Here is an 18,702-nt window from a genome sequence, read left to right on the forward strand (position 1 = left end):
GGTAGGGACTGTCTCTATATGTTGCCAACTTGTACTTCCCAAGCGCTTAGTACAGTGCTCTGCACACAGTAAGCGCTCAATAAATACGATTGATGATGATGATGTTGGGTAGGGACCGTCTCTATGTGTTGCCAATCTGTACTTCCCAAGCGCTTAGTACAGTGCTCTGCACACAGTAAGCGCTCAATAAATACGATTGAATGAATGAGTCACCGTCTCCATATGTTGCCAGTTTGTACTGCCCAAGCGGTTAGTACAGTGCCCTGCACACAGTAAGCGCTCAATAAATACGATGGAATGAATGAATGAATGAGCATTTCCTAGGCCCGTTGCTTTATGTACATGTTTACTATTCTGTTTATATTATTTTGTTAATACGTTTTGTTTTGTTCTCTGTCTCCCCCTTCTAGACTGTGAGCCCACTGTTGGGTAGGGACCGTTTCTATATGTTGCCAATTTGTACTTCCCAAGTGCTTAGTACAGTGCTCTGTGCACAGTAAGCGCTCAATAAATACCATTGAATGAATGAATGAGTGAATGAATGAATGAATGCTGAGGTGGATGAGCCACCGCTGGAGGTTCTTGAGTGAGATGTGGACTGGTTTTTTTTTGTTTTTTTTAGAAATATGATTCTGGCAGCAGAGTCAAGTATGGACAAGAGAAAGGAGGTGGTGTGGTGTAGTGGATAGCACATGATCCTGGGAGTCAAAAGGTCATGGGTTCTAATCCCAGCTCTGCCACTTGTCTGCTGTGTGGCCTTGAGCAAGTCACTTCACTTCTCTGTGCCGCAGTTACCTCAACTATAAAATGGGGTGTGAGCCTGTGAGCCCCACAGGGGACAGGGACTAGGTTCAAGTTGATTTACTTGTATCCACCCCAGCACTTAGTACAGTGCCTGGCACATAGGAAACGCTTAACAAATACCACAGTTACTATTATTAGGAAGCAGAGAGGCCAGCAAGGAGGTTGATACAGTAGCTAAGGCAGGAAATGATAAGAACTAGGATCAGCAGGGTGGCCGTTTGGATGGAAAGGAAAGGATGACGTCTAGAGATATCGTGAAAGTAGAAGTTACAGGATTTGGTGATAGATTGAACATGTGGGTTGAATGAGAAAGATGAGTTGAAGATAATGCCCAAGTTTACGGACTTGTGAGACGGGGAGGATGGTAGTGTTGGTTATAGTGATGGGAAAGTTTGGGGGACTCATTAAGACTCCCTTTTTGGTCAGGATTGCAGGAGAGAACCCTTCAACTGCTGAGGCCAAAGCTGGGGCCAATCCATCAATCCTTGAAGGTGATGAAGGAGATTGTTCTCACAGCTTTTTGATCTGGGCCCTCAGGCTTGCTTATCCCAAACCAAAGACAAGACATTTTTTTTAAAAATGGTATTAAGTGCTTATTCTGTGTCAGATACTGTTCTAACATCAGGAGTAGCTACAAGTTAATTAGGTTGGGCACAGTCCTTGTCCCACAGGGGCTCACAGTCTAAGCTAGAGGGAGAACAGGCATTGATTGAATCCCCATTTTACAGTTTAGAAAACTAAGGCAGTTAAGAGTTAAGTGACTTGCCAATTGGCAGAGCTGGGATTGGAACCCAGATCCTCTGGCTCCCAGGCCCGTTCTGCCCATTAGGCCATGCTGCTTCTCCAGGCCTAAGAAATTCCAGTTAGGGCTGAAAAGACCCAAACTGATGGCTTTCTTGCCTGTTAGTTTTCTGAAGCCAGCCCCCTCCAAGTCCTCCTCATTCCCCCCATACCTGAAGGCCCCCTTTATAACCCCACGCTAAAAATGAAAACTATGATGGTGATGCCAGTAGCCATGGCAACTGCTCCTCTTTTACAGGGATGGCATCCACAGTCACCATGGTTACCGCCACTGCCACACCACCAATAAATCAAACAATAATATTTGAGGGAGAAGAAGAAGGATGAGGAAGAGAAGGAGAAGGAGAAGGAAGAAGAATTGTGGTAGTTGTTAAATGCTTACTGTGTACTGAGCTAGATGCCAAATAGTGAAGCTGAACACAGTCCCTGCCTCACATTCATTCATTCATTCAGTCGTATTTATTGAGCACTTACTGTGTGCAGAGCACTGTACTAAGCGCTTGGGAAGTACACGTTGGCAACATATAGAGGCGGTCCCTACCCAACAACGGGCTCACAGTCTAGAAGGGGGACTTTTACATTTCACAGATGAAGAAACTGAGGCACAGATAAGATCACACAGCAGGAAATTGGTGGAGCTAAAATTAGAACCCAGGTTCTTTGAAAGTGGGTGGTGTCATGCTTTTAAAACTGTTGTCTTGCCTACCTGCTTAAAGTGTGTGCAGTTTCTGTTCTTTATAGAGCAGCTGCTTAGAAATCCTCTTCACATGTCCTCTCACCTCTGTCCTCCCACAGTGATCACCTCACCAATGCTAGTGAGCGGACTAGATTCCAGGCCCTCCTTGTTGGAGATCCTGTATGGCTATTTAAAGTTGGCTGTACTTTGCAAGTGACAGTGGGCAATTTTTCAAGAAGCTGAATGTGCAGGGCTCTATTTATGGATTTATTTATTAAGTGCTTACTATGTGCCACACATGGAACTAAGCACTGGGGTAAGTACAAGATAATCAGCTTGGACACAGTCCATGTCCCACATGGGGCTCACAGTCTTAATCCTCATTTTCCAGGTGAGCAACAGGCACGAAGAAGTTATGTGATTTCCCCAAGGTCACACAGCAGACATGGAACAGAGTAGAATTAGAATCCAGAGCCTTCTGACTATTGGGCCCAAGCTCTAGCCTTGAAACCACGTAGAAGATGGGGTGCCTGCAGATAATATTCAGAGAAGCAGCATGGCATAGTAGATAGAGCATGGACCTGGGAACTGTACCACTTTGCTGTGTGACTTTGAGCAAGTCGCTTCACTTCTCTGTGCCTCAGGGACCTCATCTGTAAAATGGGAATTAGACTGGGAGCCCCACGTGGGACAGGGACTGTGTTCAACCTGATTTGCTGTATCCACCCCAGTACTTAGTACAATGCCTGGCACATAGTTAGCGCTTAACAAATACCATCTTCATTATTACTATTATAGCCTGGACCAAAGCAAGAAAGCCTGCAAGAAAGCACGGCATGTAACTCCCTGCAGCTGGCTGTGATGAAGTATGTCGTTCTCCTGTTTTTCCCCATCCCACCTACCCCTTCCTCCCACATCAGTCAGCCCCTTGACCGCACATCTTCTGAGTCCGACTGAAATACCGCAGCTGGAGTGAAAGTAGAACAGAGCAAGGAAACAAGCAACGAACTGTTACTGTTTTCTTGCTCAAGGTCAGATAAAAAAAAGTGCTACATTTTCCTTGGTGATTACCCTCCCTACACTAAATCTTACCTCCAAAGTTGCCCCTTGCCTAGCCCTAACAAATGATCTCCTAAGGCATTTGTTTGCCATGCAATCCACTCTCCTCTGCAAGGTAGATCCCCAAGGAAGTCCCCAAGCACGGATGACTGCTGAGAGTGAAAACGCCGGTAGCTAGAAATGCCAAGTGCTCCAGAAGCAGTTATCTAAGAGGGTGGTTTGAAACTCTTCAACTTGGGACTTCAACAGTTTCCGTTTCAGAATCAGGGCTCAGGAAAGAGCTCATAAAGAGATTAAAAAAAAAAAAGCCGGTGGTTACTGGCAGGATCAGGTGGTAGCATTTGCAGGTTGCACTTGCTCATTAATGATTTAACAAGAACAGTCACGTGCGCTGTGAGGAGCTCTCTCCTAGTTTACCCCCCTCACTCCCCAACAACTAGTCCGAGAAAGTGGAAAAAGATGGACGGGGTCAAAGAAGAGGAGGAAGACAGCAGTTTTACCAGTATTTCACTGACAGACGATTCAGGTAAGAGCTGCATTTAACTAAAGTTTCAGTGGCTGCTCAGCCATTTCCAATAAGTAGGGTTTTTTTTCCTTCTCTTATGGGCCCATGTTGAAGCTTTCTCGGTTAAGTTTGTGTGGCAACTGGCTAGGTTTGGGCTAAAATACTTTTCAGGGAAAAGTGTTATTGAGTTCTGTTCGTAAAAGTGGACAATGGCAAGTGTTCTAACAGTATCTTCCACTTCCTTAGTGGCAACAGGTTAGGTTTGTGCTAAAATACTTTTCAGGGAAGAGTGGTAGTGAGTTCTGCTCGTAAAAGTGGGCAATGGCAAGTGTTCTAACAGTATCTTCCACTTTCTTAGTGGCAACAGGCTAGGTTTGTGCTAAAATACTTTTCAGGGAAGAGTGGTAGTGAGTTCTGCTCGTAAAAGTGGACAATGGCAAGTGCTCTAACAGTATCTTCCACTTTCTTAGTGGCAACGGGCTAGGTTTGTGCTAAAATACTTTTCAGGGAAGAGTGGTAGTGAGTTCTGTTCGTAAAAGTGGACAATGGCAAGTGTTCTAATAGTATCTTCCACTTTCTTAGTGGCAACAGGCTAGGTTTGGGCTAAAATACTTTTCTGGGAAGAGTGGTAGTGAGTTCTGTTTGTAAAAGTGGACAATGGCAAGTGTTCTAATAGTGTCTTCCACTTTCTTAGTGGCAACAGGCTAGGTTTGGGCTAAAATACTTTTCTGGAAAAAGTGGTAGTGAGTTCTGTTCGTAAAAGTGGATAATGGCAAGTGTTGTAACAGTATCTTCCACTTAGTGAGCTACAGATATTTATGGAGGAGTCAAAATTACCAAAGTTCGTAGGGGAGGAAGTGGGAAATGATGGCAACCTATTTATTTAAATGGCATTTGTTAGGAGTTTACTATATTCATTCATTCAATCGTATTTATTGAGTGCTTACTGTGTGCAGAGAGCTAATCAAATTGTACACCAGTCCCTGTCCCACGTGGGGCTCACGGTTTTAATCCTCATTGTACAGATGAGGTAACTAAGGCAAAGAGAAGTTGTGACTTTCTCTAGGTCACATTGCAGACAAGCGATGGAGCTGGGATTAGAACCCAAGTCCTCCGACTTCCAGGCAAGGCCCGTGCTCTTTCCACTAGGCCATATTGCAACCTAATTACATGAAAGCAGCGTTCATAGAAAATGTCCCCAATTCACAGTCGACTGAGATGAGGAGTGCATCACCTATTTCCAAAAGAAGATCTCAGTACTAAACCCAAGAGTCTTTTCAGTGTCCTCTATTTTAGCTGTGTTTCACATGAGAAACAAGCAACATATTTACTGAAAGAACTGGACTATTATTCCAACTTATTACTGAAGTACCTTTTAGGTACAGGTTACAAAATTCCATTCATCTACAAACCCTGCCCTCTCCACCTATGTTAGATAATTTTATCAGTTTTGGAAGCTCCCCCTTTTTTTGTGGTATTTAAGCACTTATTATGTGCCAGGTATTGTACTAAGCACTGGGGTAGATACAAGATAATTATCTCGGACACAGTCCATGCCCAACATGGGGCTCCCCGCCTTAATCTTGTACTTCCCAAGCGCTTAGTACAGTGCTCTGCACACAGTAAGTGCTCAATAAATACGATTGATTGATCCCCATTTTACAGATGAGGTAATAGGTGCAGAGAAGTCCCCGTCCCACGTGGGGCTCACGGTCTTCATCCCCGTTTTCCAGGTGAGGGGACTGAGGCCCAGAGAAGTGAAGGGACATGCCCAAGATCACACAGCGGGCAAGTGGTGATGGCGGGATTAGAACCCAGATCCTCTAATTCCCAAGCCTGTGTCCTTTCCACTACGGCCAGGCCGCTTCCTTATTATTGCAATCAATTGAACGATGGTATTTATTGAGTGCAGTGTATGTAAAGCACTGTACTAAGTGTTTGGGAGAGTACAATTCAACCGAGTTGTTTCTCTGCCTACAAAGAGCTTAGTACAGTGCTTGGCACATAGTAAGCGCCTAACAGATACATTATTATTATTAATCTAGCGTTTGTTATGTGCTTGCTATGTCTCAAGCACTGTACTAACTGCTGGGGTAGAGACAAGTCCATGAGGGCCCTGATTATTTCAAATCTATATCGGCGCTCAGTACAGTGCTCAGCATTAAGTGCATAACAAATACCACAATTATTATTGTACTAGATAAGCAGGTCGAATGGGGACCATCTCTATATGTTGCCAACTTGCACTTCCCAAGCGCTTAGTACAGTGCTCTGCACACAGTAAGCGCTCAAGAAATACTATTGAATGAATAAATAAGTTGTCCTGTATATATGTTTGTATGCATTTATTACTCTATTTGTTTATTTATTTTATTTGTACATATTTATTCTACTTATTTTATTTTGTTAATATGTTTTGTTTTGTTGTCCGTCTCCCGTTTCTAGACTGTAAGCCTGCTGTTGGGTAGGGACCGTCTCTCTATGTTGCCAACTTGTACTTCCCAAGTGCTTAGTCCAGTGCTCTGCACACAGTAAGCGCTCAATAAATACGATTGAATGAATGAATGAAATGGGGACCGTCTCTATATGTTGCCAACTTGGACTTCCCAAGTGCTTAGTCCAGTGCTCTGCACACAGTAAGCGCTCAATAAATACGATTGAATGAATGAATGAAATGGGGACCGTCTCTATATGTTGCCAACTTGTACTTCCCAAGAGCTTAGTACAGTGCTCTGCACACAGTAAGTGCTCAAGAAATGCAATTGAATGAATGAATAAGTTGTGTCCTGTATATATGTATAAATGTTTGTATGTATTTATTACTCTATTTTATTTGTACATATAAATTCTATTTATTTTATTTTGTTAATATGTTTTGTTTTGTCTGTCTCCCCCTTCTAATAATAATAATGATGGCATTTGTTAAGCGCTTACTATGTGCAAAGCACTGTTCTAAGTGCTGGGGGGATATAACATGATCAGGTTGTCCCACGTGGGGCTCACAGTCAATCCCCATTTACAGATGAGGTAACTGAGGCTCAGAGAAGTTAAGTGACTTGCCCAAGGTCACACAGCAGACATGTGGCAGAGCTGGGATTCGAACCCATGACCTCTGACTCCAAAGCCCATGCTCTTTCCACTGAGCCACGCTGCTTCTCTAGACTGCGAGCCCACTGTTGGGTAGGGACCGTCTTTAGATGTTGCCAACTTGGACTTCCCAAGCGCTTAGTCCAGTGCTCTGCACACAGTAGGAGCTCAATAAATACGACTGAATGAAGTGATTTGCCCAAGGCCACACAGCAGACATGGCAGAGGCAGGATTAGAACCCAGGTCCTTCTGACTCCCTCACCAGTTCTCTTTCCACGAGGCCACACTGCTTCTCCAATTTGTCCGAATATCCTCAAGTTGTAAACAAGACCCCAGAGAAGCAGCGTGGCCTGATAGCTGGAGCACCGGCCTGGGTGCCCGCCAACTGACTCTGCCACTTGTCGGCCGTGTGACCTTGGGCAAGTCCCTTAACTTCTCTGTGCCTCAGTTACCTCATCTGTAAAATGGGGATAAAGGCTGTGAGCCCCCTGTGGGACGTGGGCCGATGAGCTTGTATCTACCCCAGCATTAGCACAGTGCCTGGCCCATAGTAAGCACTTACACAAATACCATAAAAAAAAATACTAGCCTTAGCGAGTTGTGGAGTAAGCCAAGTTCTGCCGAATTCAGTTAGGAGAAAGGAAAAAAGGAAGGATTGTCTTCAAATGCTGACTGTGAGGGATAAATAGGGAAAGTAAGGGAAAAAAGACTGAGTTCTACAGTGTTATACCATATAAACATATATATATCTCACAAATAGATATAGATATATATATGGTAGGGAAAGTAAGGGAAAAAAGACTGTGAGTTCTACAGTGTTATACCATATAATATCTATACCTATATCTATATCTATATATGGTAGGGAAAGAAAGGGAAAAAAGACTGCAAGTTCTACAGTGTTATACTATATATATATATATACATATATATATATATATATATATATATATAGTAGGGAAAGTAAAGGAAAAAAGACTGTGAGTTCTACAGTGTTATAGCATATATATATAGTAGGGAAAGTAAGGGAAAAAAGACTGCGAGTTCTACAGTGTTATACCATATAAATATATATGGTAGGGAAAGTAAGGGAAAAAAGACTGTGAGTTCTACAGTGTTATACCATATAAATATATATGGTAGGGAAAGTAAGGGAAAAAAGACTGCGAGTTCTACAGTGTTATACCATATATATATACCATATATATATATATATATATACCATACCATATATATGGTATATATATATGGTATAACACTGTAGAACTCGCAGTCTTTTTTCCCTTACTTTCCCTATTTATATATAGGGAATATATAATATAGGGAATTTATATATATATCTCACACCTCAACCCTTACCCTCTCTCGCTCAATCAATCAATCGTATTTATTGAGCACTTACTGTGTGCAGAGCACTGTACTAAGCGCTTGGGAAGTACAAGTTGGCAACATGGCTCATGTTTTGTAGCGTGGTTCCAGGGAAAGAGCCCGGGCTTGGGAGTCAGAGGTCATGGGTTCAAATCCCAGCTCTGCCAGTTGTCAGCTGCGTGACTTTGGGCAAGTCACTTCACTTCTCTGGGCCTCAGTTACCTCATCTGTAAAATGGCGATGAAGACTGGGAGCCCCACCCGGGACAATCTGATCACCTTGTACCCTCCCCAGTGCTTAGAACAGTGCTTTGCACATAGTAAGCGCTTAACAAATGCCATCGTTATTATTATCAAAGTTTTTTTAGCACCACGGCAGCTGTTATCAGCTGCATATATGGAACGCTTACTGTGTGAACAGCACTGTACTAAGCACTTGCCAGAGTCCACATAAATTTGTACAGACACGTTCCCTGCCCACAAAGAGTTTACAGCCTAGAGCAGGAGGCGGACATTACAGTAAATTACAGATCCGTACATAAGTGCTGTGAGGCTGAAGGTGGAAGGCCAGGAGGCTTGTGCCTAGGAAGGAGAGTGTTCAAAAGAGCCCAAAACAGGAATTTTTTTTTAACATCGATTGTTCTTTCACAGCAGCGACATTTCTCCATTTTTCTCCCCAAGCGCTGCAATCCCGAGGTCCCTTCTAAAGCCCGCCACACACTTAGCACAGACTGCCAGAAAATGCTAAGCCTCTCCTCCTGCAGCCACGCAAACACAACCGCAGCTTTGGAAATCAAAGAGGCATTTCCAAGCCTTTGTCCTTGGGGTGGAGGGAGGGTACGAGGTATCGTGACTGCACGGTAACAGGACACGGCTTGTCTCGTCACGCTCTCGCTGGGGAATTTGTCAGAGTGGGAGGCAGCTGAAGAAGACTGTGATGAAAACAAAAGCAAAATGAGAACTAAATTTAGGAACAGCTAGGTGACAGTTTGGGGAGGTAGCCCTTAGACACAGCAGGTTAGGTAGAGCGCTGGGTTCTTGACTGGGAGGTGAGTCTCAAAAATTCAAGATTAATTTCCTCCCCCTGTCTCCACTCCATCTCATCAGGGCAGAGCAGGAACCCTGTTTTAAATTTTCCAGGAGCTGAGTTCGCTGGGGAGGAAGGAAGAACAAAATAAGGGTGGTCTTAAAATGCTGACGGAGGGATGTGTAGGGAAAGTAAGCAGGGAAGGACCTCTCCTAACATGGCCGGAGAGACAAATTTACTTATAGGCCCGTTCTTCAAGCCTGCCCGAGCTCCCGAGTTAGAGCTACATGGAACAAAGTCCACATGGGCCTCCGGGATCACTGGGCTGCAGCAGAGGCAGCCCTAAGGGTGGGTAAAACAAGTGGCTTCATGATGCCCCTCACAAATGGAGCAGACACTCACCCCTTTGCCGGCTTTCCGGACTCTTGAGTGCACCCACAGTTCAAGGTAGAGACTTGGGACTCCAGTCCCGGAAATGTCTGGGATAAACAAGCATCTCCCCTCCCGCACCTGCTACGTTTGTAATGTATGTGGTGGGGAAAAGGGGTGTGCTTGCCTGCCCGTTTCCTTAATTATGTACAGTGGGACATGTCCGGATGGGCATTCTCACATTCTCTGGGGATGGTTTCCAACAATAATAATAAATGTGGCATTTGCTTAGCGCTTACCGTGTGCCAAGCACTGGGGTAGATACAGGGAAATCGAGTTGGACATGGTCCCTGTCCCACGTGGGGATCACAGTCTAAGGGGAGGAGAGCAGGCATTTAATCCCCATTTTATAGGTGATCAGTCAATCAGTGGCAATTTTTGAGTGCTTAGTAGGTGCAGAGCGCCGTACTAAGCACTTGGGAGATATGTATATAAGTGCTGTGGGGTTGAGGGTGGGGCGAATACTAAATGACCAAAGTTCACAGGTCCAAGTGCAGAGACGACGCAGAAGGGAGTTGGGGAAAAGAAGGCCTTGTCAGGGAAGGCCTCTTGGAGGAGAAGTGACCTTAATAATAATAATAGTAATGATGGTATTAAGTGCTTACTACGTGCAAAGCACCGTTCTAAAGCAAGGTGATCAGGTTGTCCCACGGTGGGCTCACAGTTTTAATCCTCATTTTACAGATGAGGTAACTGAGGCCCAGAGAAGTTAAGGGACTTACCCAAAGTCAAACAGCTGACAGTTGGTGGAGCCGGGATTTGAACTCCTTTGACTCCAAAGCCCGTGCTCTTTCCCCCCTGAGCCACGCTGCTTCAAAAATTTAAAGCACTGTTCTAAGCGCTGGGGGGATACAAGGTGATCAGGTTGTCCCATGTGGGGCTCACATTTTACAGATGAGGTCACTGAGGCTCAGAGAAGTTAAGTGACTTGCCCAAGGTCACACAGCAGACATGTGGCGGAGCCAGGATTAGAACCCATGACCTCTGACTCCCAAGCCGGGGCTCTTTCCACTGAGCCATGCTGCTTCTCTAAGCTGCAAGCCCCTCCCCAGCTGCTCAGGCGGAGATGGGAGAGGGACTGGAAGGCCAGTTCAGGTATGCAGCCACTCCCGGTGATTCATTCATTCATTCAATCGTATTTATTGAGCACTTACTTCCCACACTGAGCCCCCTCCATCCTCTCCCTTCCTTCCTTCCTTCAATCGTATTTATTGAGCACTTACTTCCCACACTGAGCCCCCTCCATCCTCTCCCTTCCTTCCTTCCTTCAATCGTATTTATTGAGCACTTACTGTGTGCAGAGCACTGTACTTAGCGCTTGGGAAGTACAAGTTGGCAACATACAGAGACGGTCCCTACCCAACAGCGGGCTCACAGTCTAGAAGGGGGAGACGGACAACAAAACAAAACATATTAACAAAATAAAATAAATAGAATAAATATGTACAAGTAAAATAAATACAGTAATAAATACTTACAAACATATATACATATATGCAGGTGCTGTGGGGAGGGGAAGGAGGTAAGGTGGGGGAAGGGGGGGGAGGGAGGATGGGGATTTGTAGACTGTGAGCCCACTGTTGGGTAGGGACCGTCTCTACATGTTGCCAACTTGTACTTCCCAAGTACTTAGTACAGTGCTCTGCACACAGTAAGCGCTCAATAAATACGATTGAAGGAAGGAAGGAAGGGAGAGGATGGAGGGGGCTCAGTCTGGGAAGGCCTCCTGGAGGAGGTGAGCTCTCAGTAGGGTTTTGAAGGGAGGAAGAGAGCTAGCTTGGCGGATGTGTGGAGGGAGGGCATTCCAGGCCAGGGAGAGGACGTGGACCGGGGGTCAAAGGCGGGACAGGCGAGAACGAGGCACAGTGAGGAGGTTAGCGGCAGCAGAGGAGCGGAGGGTGCGGGCTGGGCTGGAGAAGGAAAGAAGGGAGGTGAGGTAGGAGGGGGCGAGGTGATGGACAGCCTTGAAGCCCAGAGTGAGGAGTTTTTGCCTGATCTGCTTGAGGCCTGGCCCAGCAGACGTGGAGATCTGGAGGACTCTGGGGTCGGTGGATTTGGTCCTGAGGCCCCGGCTGGGAATTCTGTCAGCTTCTCAAGGGTTCCTGGAGGATCGGAGTGGATAGGCACTACCGGTGGAGAGGGCCTGGAACCGACTCACTTGCCTAAAGGGCTTCTCGTCCGTACCTGTTAGTCTGGACCTGCTTTCTAGAGAGGCCTTGAGAGTTCAGAGATCATCATCATCATCATCAATCGTATTAATTGAGCGCTTACTGTGTGCAGAGCACTGTACTAAGCGCTTGGGAAGTACAAGTTGGCAACATATAGGATCCAAGAGGGGAGCTCTGAAAGACATTCCCCACAGCTCAACACAAATGGCCCTCTCCCTCCTTACTTCACTGAAGCCAACATCTTAGTGAAAGTTGTAGGGGAACCCACAATCGTATGGGGTGCTAAACTGTGGGATCACCGGGAACCTTCTCGGAGACAGGGAGGGGGTTCAACATTGTGCAAGCACCGCACGCACACACACACCACACAAACTGTTCTTCTGCTCCACCCACAAGATTCCCCAGTTGCCACACTTTAAGGGGAAACATAGTGACCCTCTCCGGTGCCTCGATGTTGTACCACACACGAAGACTGTTCCGGTTCTGAGCTACCAGCACGTCACTCCCTGGAAACCACTGCACGAAGGAGCAGAAATTCAGGATCATTGTGTCTTGGAGCTGCTCTCGATGTCAGACAGGTGCAGTCGCAGATAGAGTGGTTGTCAGATGTATAAAGAGAGGGAGGATGGGGAAAGGGGTTGGCGGTGAGATAGACAAGATTGGGGCCCAGTAAGCAAAATGGTGCTAGAGGAGTGAAGTGTACGGGCTGGGCTGTGGTAATTAATCAGTGAGGTGAGGTAGGAGGGTGGCAAGCTGATTTGAGTGCTTTGAAGCCGATGGTGATGAGTTTCTGTTTGAAGCGGAGGTGGGTGGGTAACCACTGGAGATTCTTGAGTGGTGGAGAAACACAAACTGAAAGGTTTTTTTAAGAAAAATGATCCGGACAGCGGAGTGAAGTATGGACTGGAGTTGGGAGAGATAGGAGGCAACGAGCCAGATGCAGTTGTCGAGGTGGGATGAGGATTTGGGGGCAACAGAGAAGTTTTAAATAAAGCTGAACAGCCAGGAGCAGAATCCTTTGATTTTTTTCCTGTTGAATAACAGTGAGTTTTAGTTGTGGCGTGTGTTGCAAAATACGAATCGGTTTGTTGTTTATACTGGTAATGGTTTCTTTTTAAAAGTCTCAAAAAGAAAAAAAACCCAAACACTTGACACCACTTCTCTGGACCTGCCCAGTACTTCAAAGGCAAATCCAGAGGTTGATTACCTTGGTCAAAAAAGCAGGTCCTTCAGGCCCTCCACCACTTCCTCTTTCTGTTTCGAGAGGAACCAGGCGGCAGCAGAGCAGGATCGTTGCCCTTCATCTGCACAAAGTGAAATCTGACCGACTCAATTTTTGACATTACTGCCATGAATGGGTCAGTAGACCCTGACTGTTATCTGGGTCCACGACTGCAAGGACCATTAATTGTTTTCCAAGTTCTTCCTGTGAGCTCTTGCTTCCTTAAAAGGAAACCCTTCGTGGCGAAAGAAAAGGATGAAGAATCAATCCATTGATGGTATTGCTCTGTGCAGAGTACTGTAACAGGTGCTTGGGAGAGTACAGAGGAGGCAGACACAATCTCGCCCCCGAGGAGCGTAAAAGCAAAACCAGAAATCAAATTTATGGGGTGTCCTAATCCTAGAGGCAAGAACCTAAAGTGATCTCGTGGGAAACTACAGTTCAGACCTTTGTCATCTTCCCATTCAAATTTAAGAGAACAGTGTCCTGTCTTCTGTTGCAGGAGAGGGGCAAAACACACCAATTTGTTCAATCAGTGTTGCCACTTTCAGTCAATGGTATTTGGTATTTATTGAGCGCTAGGTGTAGAGCACTGTTGGGAGAGTGCAACAGAATTAGCGGACATGGTTCCTGCCCATAGAGCAGAAGAGCAATGCCCCTTAGCTAAGGAGAGAATAAATGAAGGGGTGTGCTTTATTTCATTTATTCCTCTGCATCCATTTGTGTGTATCATTGTTCTCTATTGACTTTGACTCAAAACTGGATGTGTGCACGTGTGTGTGTAGGTGTATACTTGGCTCGTGTGCCTAGTTGGCTCCTCTGGTGTGTACACTTGGCTTGTGTGTGTACACACTGGGCTCCTGTGTGAGTTTGTGCACCTGTGTGTGCTTGGCTTCTGTAGGCATATGGTCATGTTTCCTATCCTTGCTGGTGGCCTTAGAATGAGAAAAACTAATTCAAGCCTTGAGGACACTTGACTCTGCAAAGTACATCCTGTTTTCCACCCCCTGCTGATAATCTCCCTTATCACCAGTTTTTCTGGATCCTGCTCTAAATTTCTTGTCTCTCCCCGTTCATTCTACTGTGCTCACCTTTCCCACCTGTCCAAAACAAGTTTATAGTCTAAGGGGGCAGACAGAAGTTAATATAAATAACATAATTTAAATATTTTAGTTTAAAATATATACATAAGTGCTGTGGGGTTGAAGGTGGGGCCGATATGAAATACCCAATCTTATTATTGATGTCTTGTCGGACTTATTTAAAACTTTTCCTAACACCGATTTACGAATCCTTTTCTCTTTTAATTCTGAAAAATCACGGACATCTATTTGCCGGGTTTTCACAATTTGGGATTGAATGATCCCAAGGTTCTTTAGTTTTGGGCAAGTCACTGTGAAATCCTTTGCTGCTTGGGAACAACTTGTGAAAGTGAATTGGGTAAGTTCAATGCTAATTGATCACTCTAAGGCAAACCTGGCATGTAGTTTTTCTGACATGTTCTGATTGCCTTTTTGAAAAATAAACGACTGAAACTAAGGCAGGCGTTTGAGAGATGATTAATCGGCTGTCTTCCTTCTAGTCCCCAAATGTGGCAAAGATTTAGAAAACCAGGTGAGACCTTTAAAAATCTTAACCCTTTTGGAACTTAGAACAAACTAACTCATCCTGCTGCCAATAACAATAATAATGGTATTTAAGTGCTATGTGCCAAAATGAAGCTAAGTGCTTGAACTCTCTGTGCCTCAGTTTCTTCATCTGTAAAATGAGGATTAAATCCTATTTCCTCCTATTTAGACTGTGAGTCCCATTTGGGACAGGGGCTGGGTCCGGTTTGATTATCTTGTATAATAATAATAATAATAATAATAATAATAATAATAATGACATTTATTAAGCACTTACTATGTTTAAAGCACTGTTCTAAGCACTGGGGGGGATACAAGCTGAGCAGGTTGTCCCACATGGGGCTCACAGTCTTAACCCCAATTTACAGACGAGGTAACTGAGGCTCAGAGACGAATAATAATAATAATGGCATTTATTAAGTGCTTACTATGTGCAAAGCACTGTTCTAAGCACTGGGGAGGTGACAAGGTGATCAGATTGTCCCATGGGGGGGCTCACAGTCTTCATCCCCATTTTCCAGATGAGGGAACTGAGGCACAGAGAAGTGACGTGCCCGAGGTCACACAGCAGACATGTGGCGGAGTCAGGATTAGAACCCATGACCTCTGGCTCCCAAGCCCGTGCTCTTTCCACTGAGCCACGATCCTAGCACATTTATTTATGTTAATTTCTCTCTCTCCCTCTAGACTGTAAGCTCACTGTGGCCAGGGAATGTCTGTTATATTGTACTCTCCCAAGTGCTTAGTACACAATAGTGTACTAAGAGGAGCAGCGTGGCTCAGTGGAGAAGAGCCTGGGCTTTGGAGTCAGAGGGCATGGGTTCGAATCCCGGCTCCGCCACCTGTCTGCTGTGTGACCTTGGGCAAGTCGCTTCACTTCTCTGGGCCTCAGTTCCCTCATCTGTAAAATGGGGATGAAGACTGTCAGCCCCACGTGGGACAACCTGATCTCCTTGTAACCTCCCCAGCGCTTAGAACAGTGCTCTGCACATAGTAAGCGCTTAATAAATGCCATTAAAAAAAAAATAGTGACTGATGACCACTGTTCAAAGCACTTAGCATAATAATATTGTTTTGTGGTATGTTAAATGCTTCCTACGTGTCAAGCACTGTTCTGAGAGCTAGGGTCGGTACAAATTAATCAGGTCACACACAGTCCCTATCCCACATGGGGCTTATAGTCTCGACTGGATTACTGCATCAGCCTCCTCTCTGATCTCCCATCCTCCTGTCTCTTCCCACTTCAGTCTATACTTCACGCTGCTACCCGGATCATCTTTGTGCAGAAACACTTTGGGCATGTTACTCCCCTCCTCAAAAATCTCCAGTGGCCACCAGTCAATTTACGCATCAGGCAAAAACTCCTCACTCTTGGCTTCAAGGCTGTCCATTACCTCGCCCCCTCCTACCTCACCTCCCTTCTTTCCTTCTACAGCCCAGCCTGCACCCTCCGCTTCTCTGCCACCAACCTCCTCACTAGGCCTCTTTTTTTTTTTTATAATGGCATTTATTAAGCGCTTACTATGTGCAAAGCACTGTTCTAAGCGCTGGGCACTGTTCTAAGCGCTGAAGCACTGTTCTAAGCACTGGGGAGGTTACAAAGTGATCGGGTTGTCCCACGGAGGGCTCACAGTCTTAATCCTCATTTTACAGATGAGGTAACTGAGGCACGAAGAAGTGAAGTGATTTGCCCAAAGTCGCACAGCTGACAGTTGGTGGAGCCGGGATTTGAACCCCTGACCTCTGACTCCAAAGCCCGGGCTCTTTCCACTTGAGCCCAAGAGCTTGTTCTCACCTGTCCCACTGTCGACCCCTGGCCCACGTCCTCCCCCTGGCCTGGAATGTCCTCCCTCCGCACATCCGCCAAGCCAGCTCTCTTCCTCCCTTCAAAGCCCTACTGAGAGCTCACCTCCTCCAGGAGGCCTTCCCACACTGAGCCCCCTCCTTCCTCTCCCCCTCCTCCCCACCCCCCCCCACCCTACCTCCTTCCCCTCCCCACAGCACCTGTATATATGTTGGTACAGATTTATTACTCTAACTTGGATGTATTTATTCTATTTATTTTATTTTGTTAATATGTTTCGTCTTGTTGTCTGTCTCCTCCTTCTAGACTGTGAGCCTGCTGTTGGGTAGGGACCGTCTGTAGATGTTATATATGTATATATGTTTGTACGTATTTATTACTCTTATTACATATTTATTCTATTTATTTTATTTTGTTAATGTCTTTTGTTTTGGTCTCTGTCTCCCCCTTCTAGACTGTGAGCCCACTGTTGGGTAGGGACCGTCTCTATATGTTGCCAACTTGTACTTCCCAAGCGCTTAGTCCAGTGCTCTCCACACAGTAAGCGCTCAATAAATACAAATGAATGAATGAATGAATATATTTGTACATATTTATTACTCTTATTACATATTTATTTTATTTTGTTAATGTGCTTTGTTTTGTTGTCTGTCTCCCCCTTCTAGACTGTGAGCCCGCTGTTGGGTTGGGACCGTCTCTACATGTTGTTGCCAACTTGTCCTTCCCAAGCGCTTAGTCCAGTGCTCTGCACACAGTAAGCGCTCAATAAATACGATTGAATGAATGAATATGTACGTATTTATTACTCTTATTACATATTTATTTTATTTTGCTAACGTGCTTTATTTTGTTGTCTGTCTCCCCCTTCTAGACTGTGAGCCCGCTGTTGGGTAGGGACCATCTCTATATGTTGTTGCCAATTTGTCCTTCCCAAGCGCTTAGTCCAGTGCTCTGCACACAGTAAGCGCTCAATAAATACGATTGAATGAATATGTTTGTACGTATTTATTACTCTTATTGCATATTTATTTTATTTTGTTAATGTGCTTTGTTTTGTTTGTCTCCCCCTTCTAGACTGTGAGCCCGCTGTGGGGTAGGGACCGTCTCTATATGTTGCCAACTTGTACTTCCCAAGCGCTTAGTCCAGTGCTTTGCACACAGTAAGTGCTCAATAAATACGATTGAATGAATGAATATGTTTGTACGTATTTATTACTCTTATTACACATTTATTTTATTTTGTTAATGTGTTTTGTTTCGTTGTCTGTCTTCCCCTTCTAGACTGTGAGCCCGCTGTTGGGTAGGGACCGTCTCTATATGTTGTTGCCAACTTGTACTTCCCAAGCGCTTAGTCCAGTGCTCTGCACACAGTAAGCGCTCAATAAATACGATTGATTGATTGATTGAATGAATGAAAGGCAGGTTTCTGGTCTAGGAATAAGAATGGGTCTTTTGTTCATCTATTTGACCACGAGAGGGCGCCCGTCCTCCATCTCAATGGATCGTAAACCTCAATCCATTTGTCATTCACACTCATCTAATAATAATAATAATAATAATAATAATAATAATGGCATTTATTAAGCGCTTACTACGTGCAGAGCACTGTTCTAAGCGCTGGGGAGGTTACAAGGTGATCAGGTTGTCCCACGGGAGGCTCACAGTCTTCATCGTTGAGAAGCAGCGTGGCCCAGTGGAAAGAGCCCGGGATTTGGAGTCAGAGGTCATGGGTTCAAATCCCAGCTCTGCCACATGTCTGCTGTGCGACCTTGGGCAAGTCACTTAACTTCTCTGAGCCTCAGTGACCTCATCTGTAAAGTGGACATTAAGACTGTGAGCCCCACGTGGGACAACCTGATCACTTTGTGTCCCCCCCAAGCGCTTAGAACAGTGCTTTGCACATAGTAAGCGCTTAACAAATGCCAACATTATTATTCTTCTTATTACTATTTCATCCCCATTTTACAGATGAGGTCACTGAGGCCCAGAGAAGTGGAGTGACTTGCCCAAAGTCACACAGCTGACAATTGGCGGAGCCGGGGTTTGAACTCATGATCTCTGACTCCAAAGGCCGGGCTCTTCCACTGAGCCACGCTGCTTCTCTATCAATCGTATTTATTGAGC

At 45.2% G+C, this 18,702-nt stretch overlaps 1 protein-coding gene across 1 annotated transcript in view; it reads left to right on the plus strand.

The window, feature by feature from the left end:
- The first annotated feature begins 3,718 nt into the window (after positions 1-3,718).
- SCOC (short coiled-coil protein) overlaps positions 3,719-18,702 on the plus strand; it is a 46,346-nt gene continuing 31,362 nt past the window's right edge. The window contains exon 1 of the mRNA XM_038755324.1: positions 3,719-3,866. Within this exon, the coding sequence (XP_038611252.1) occupies positions 3,800-3,866 (67 nt within the window). The 5' untranslated portion in view covers positions 3,719-3,799. The remainder of the gene's footprint in view (positions 3,867-18,702) is intronic.

This window comes from Tachyglossus aculeatus, chromosome 12, assembly GCF_015852505.1.
Source record: "Tachyglossus aculeatus isolate mTacAcu1 chromosome 12, mTacAcu1.pri, whole genome shotgun sequence".
Taxonomy (NCBI): Eukaryota; Metazoa; Chordata; class Mammalia; order Monotremata; family Tachyglossidae; genus Tachyglossus; species Tachyglossus aculeatus.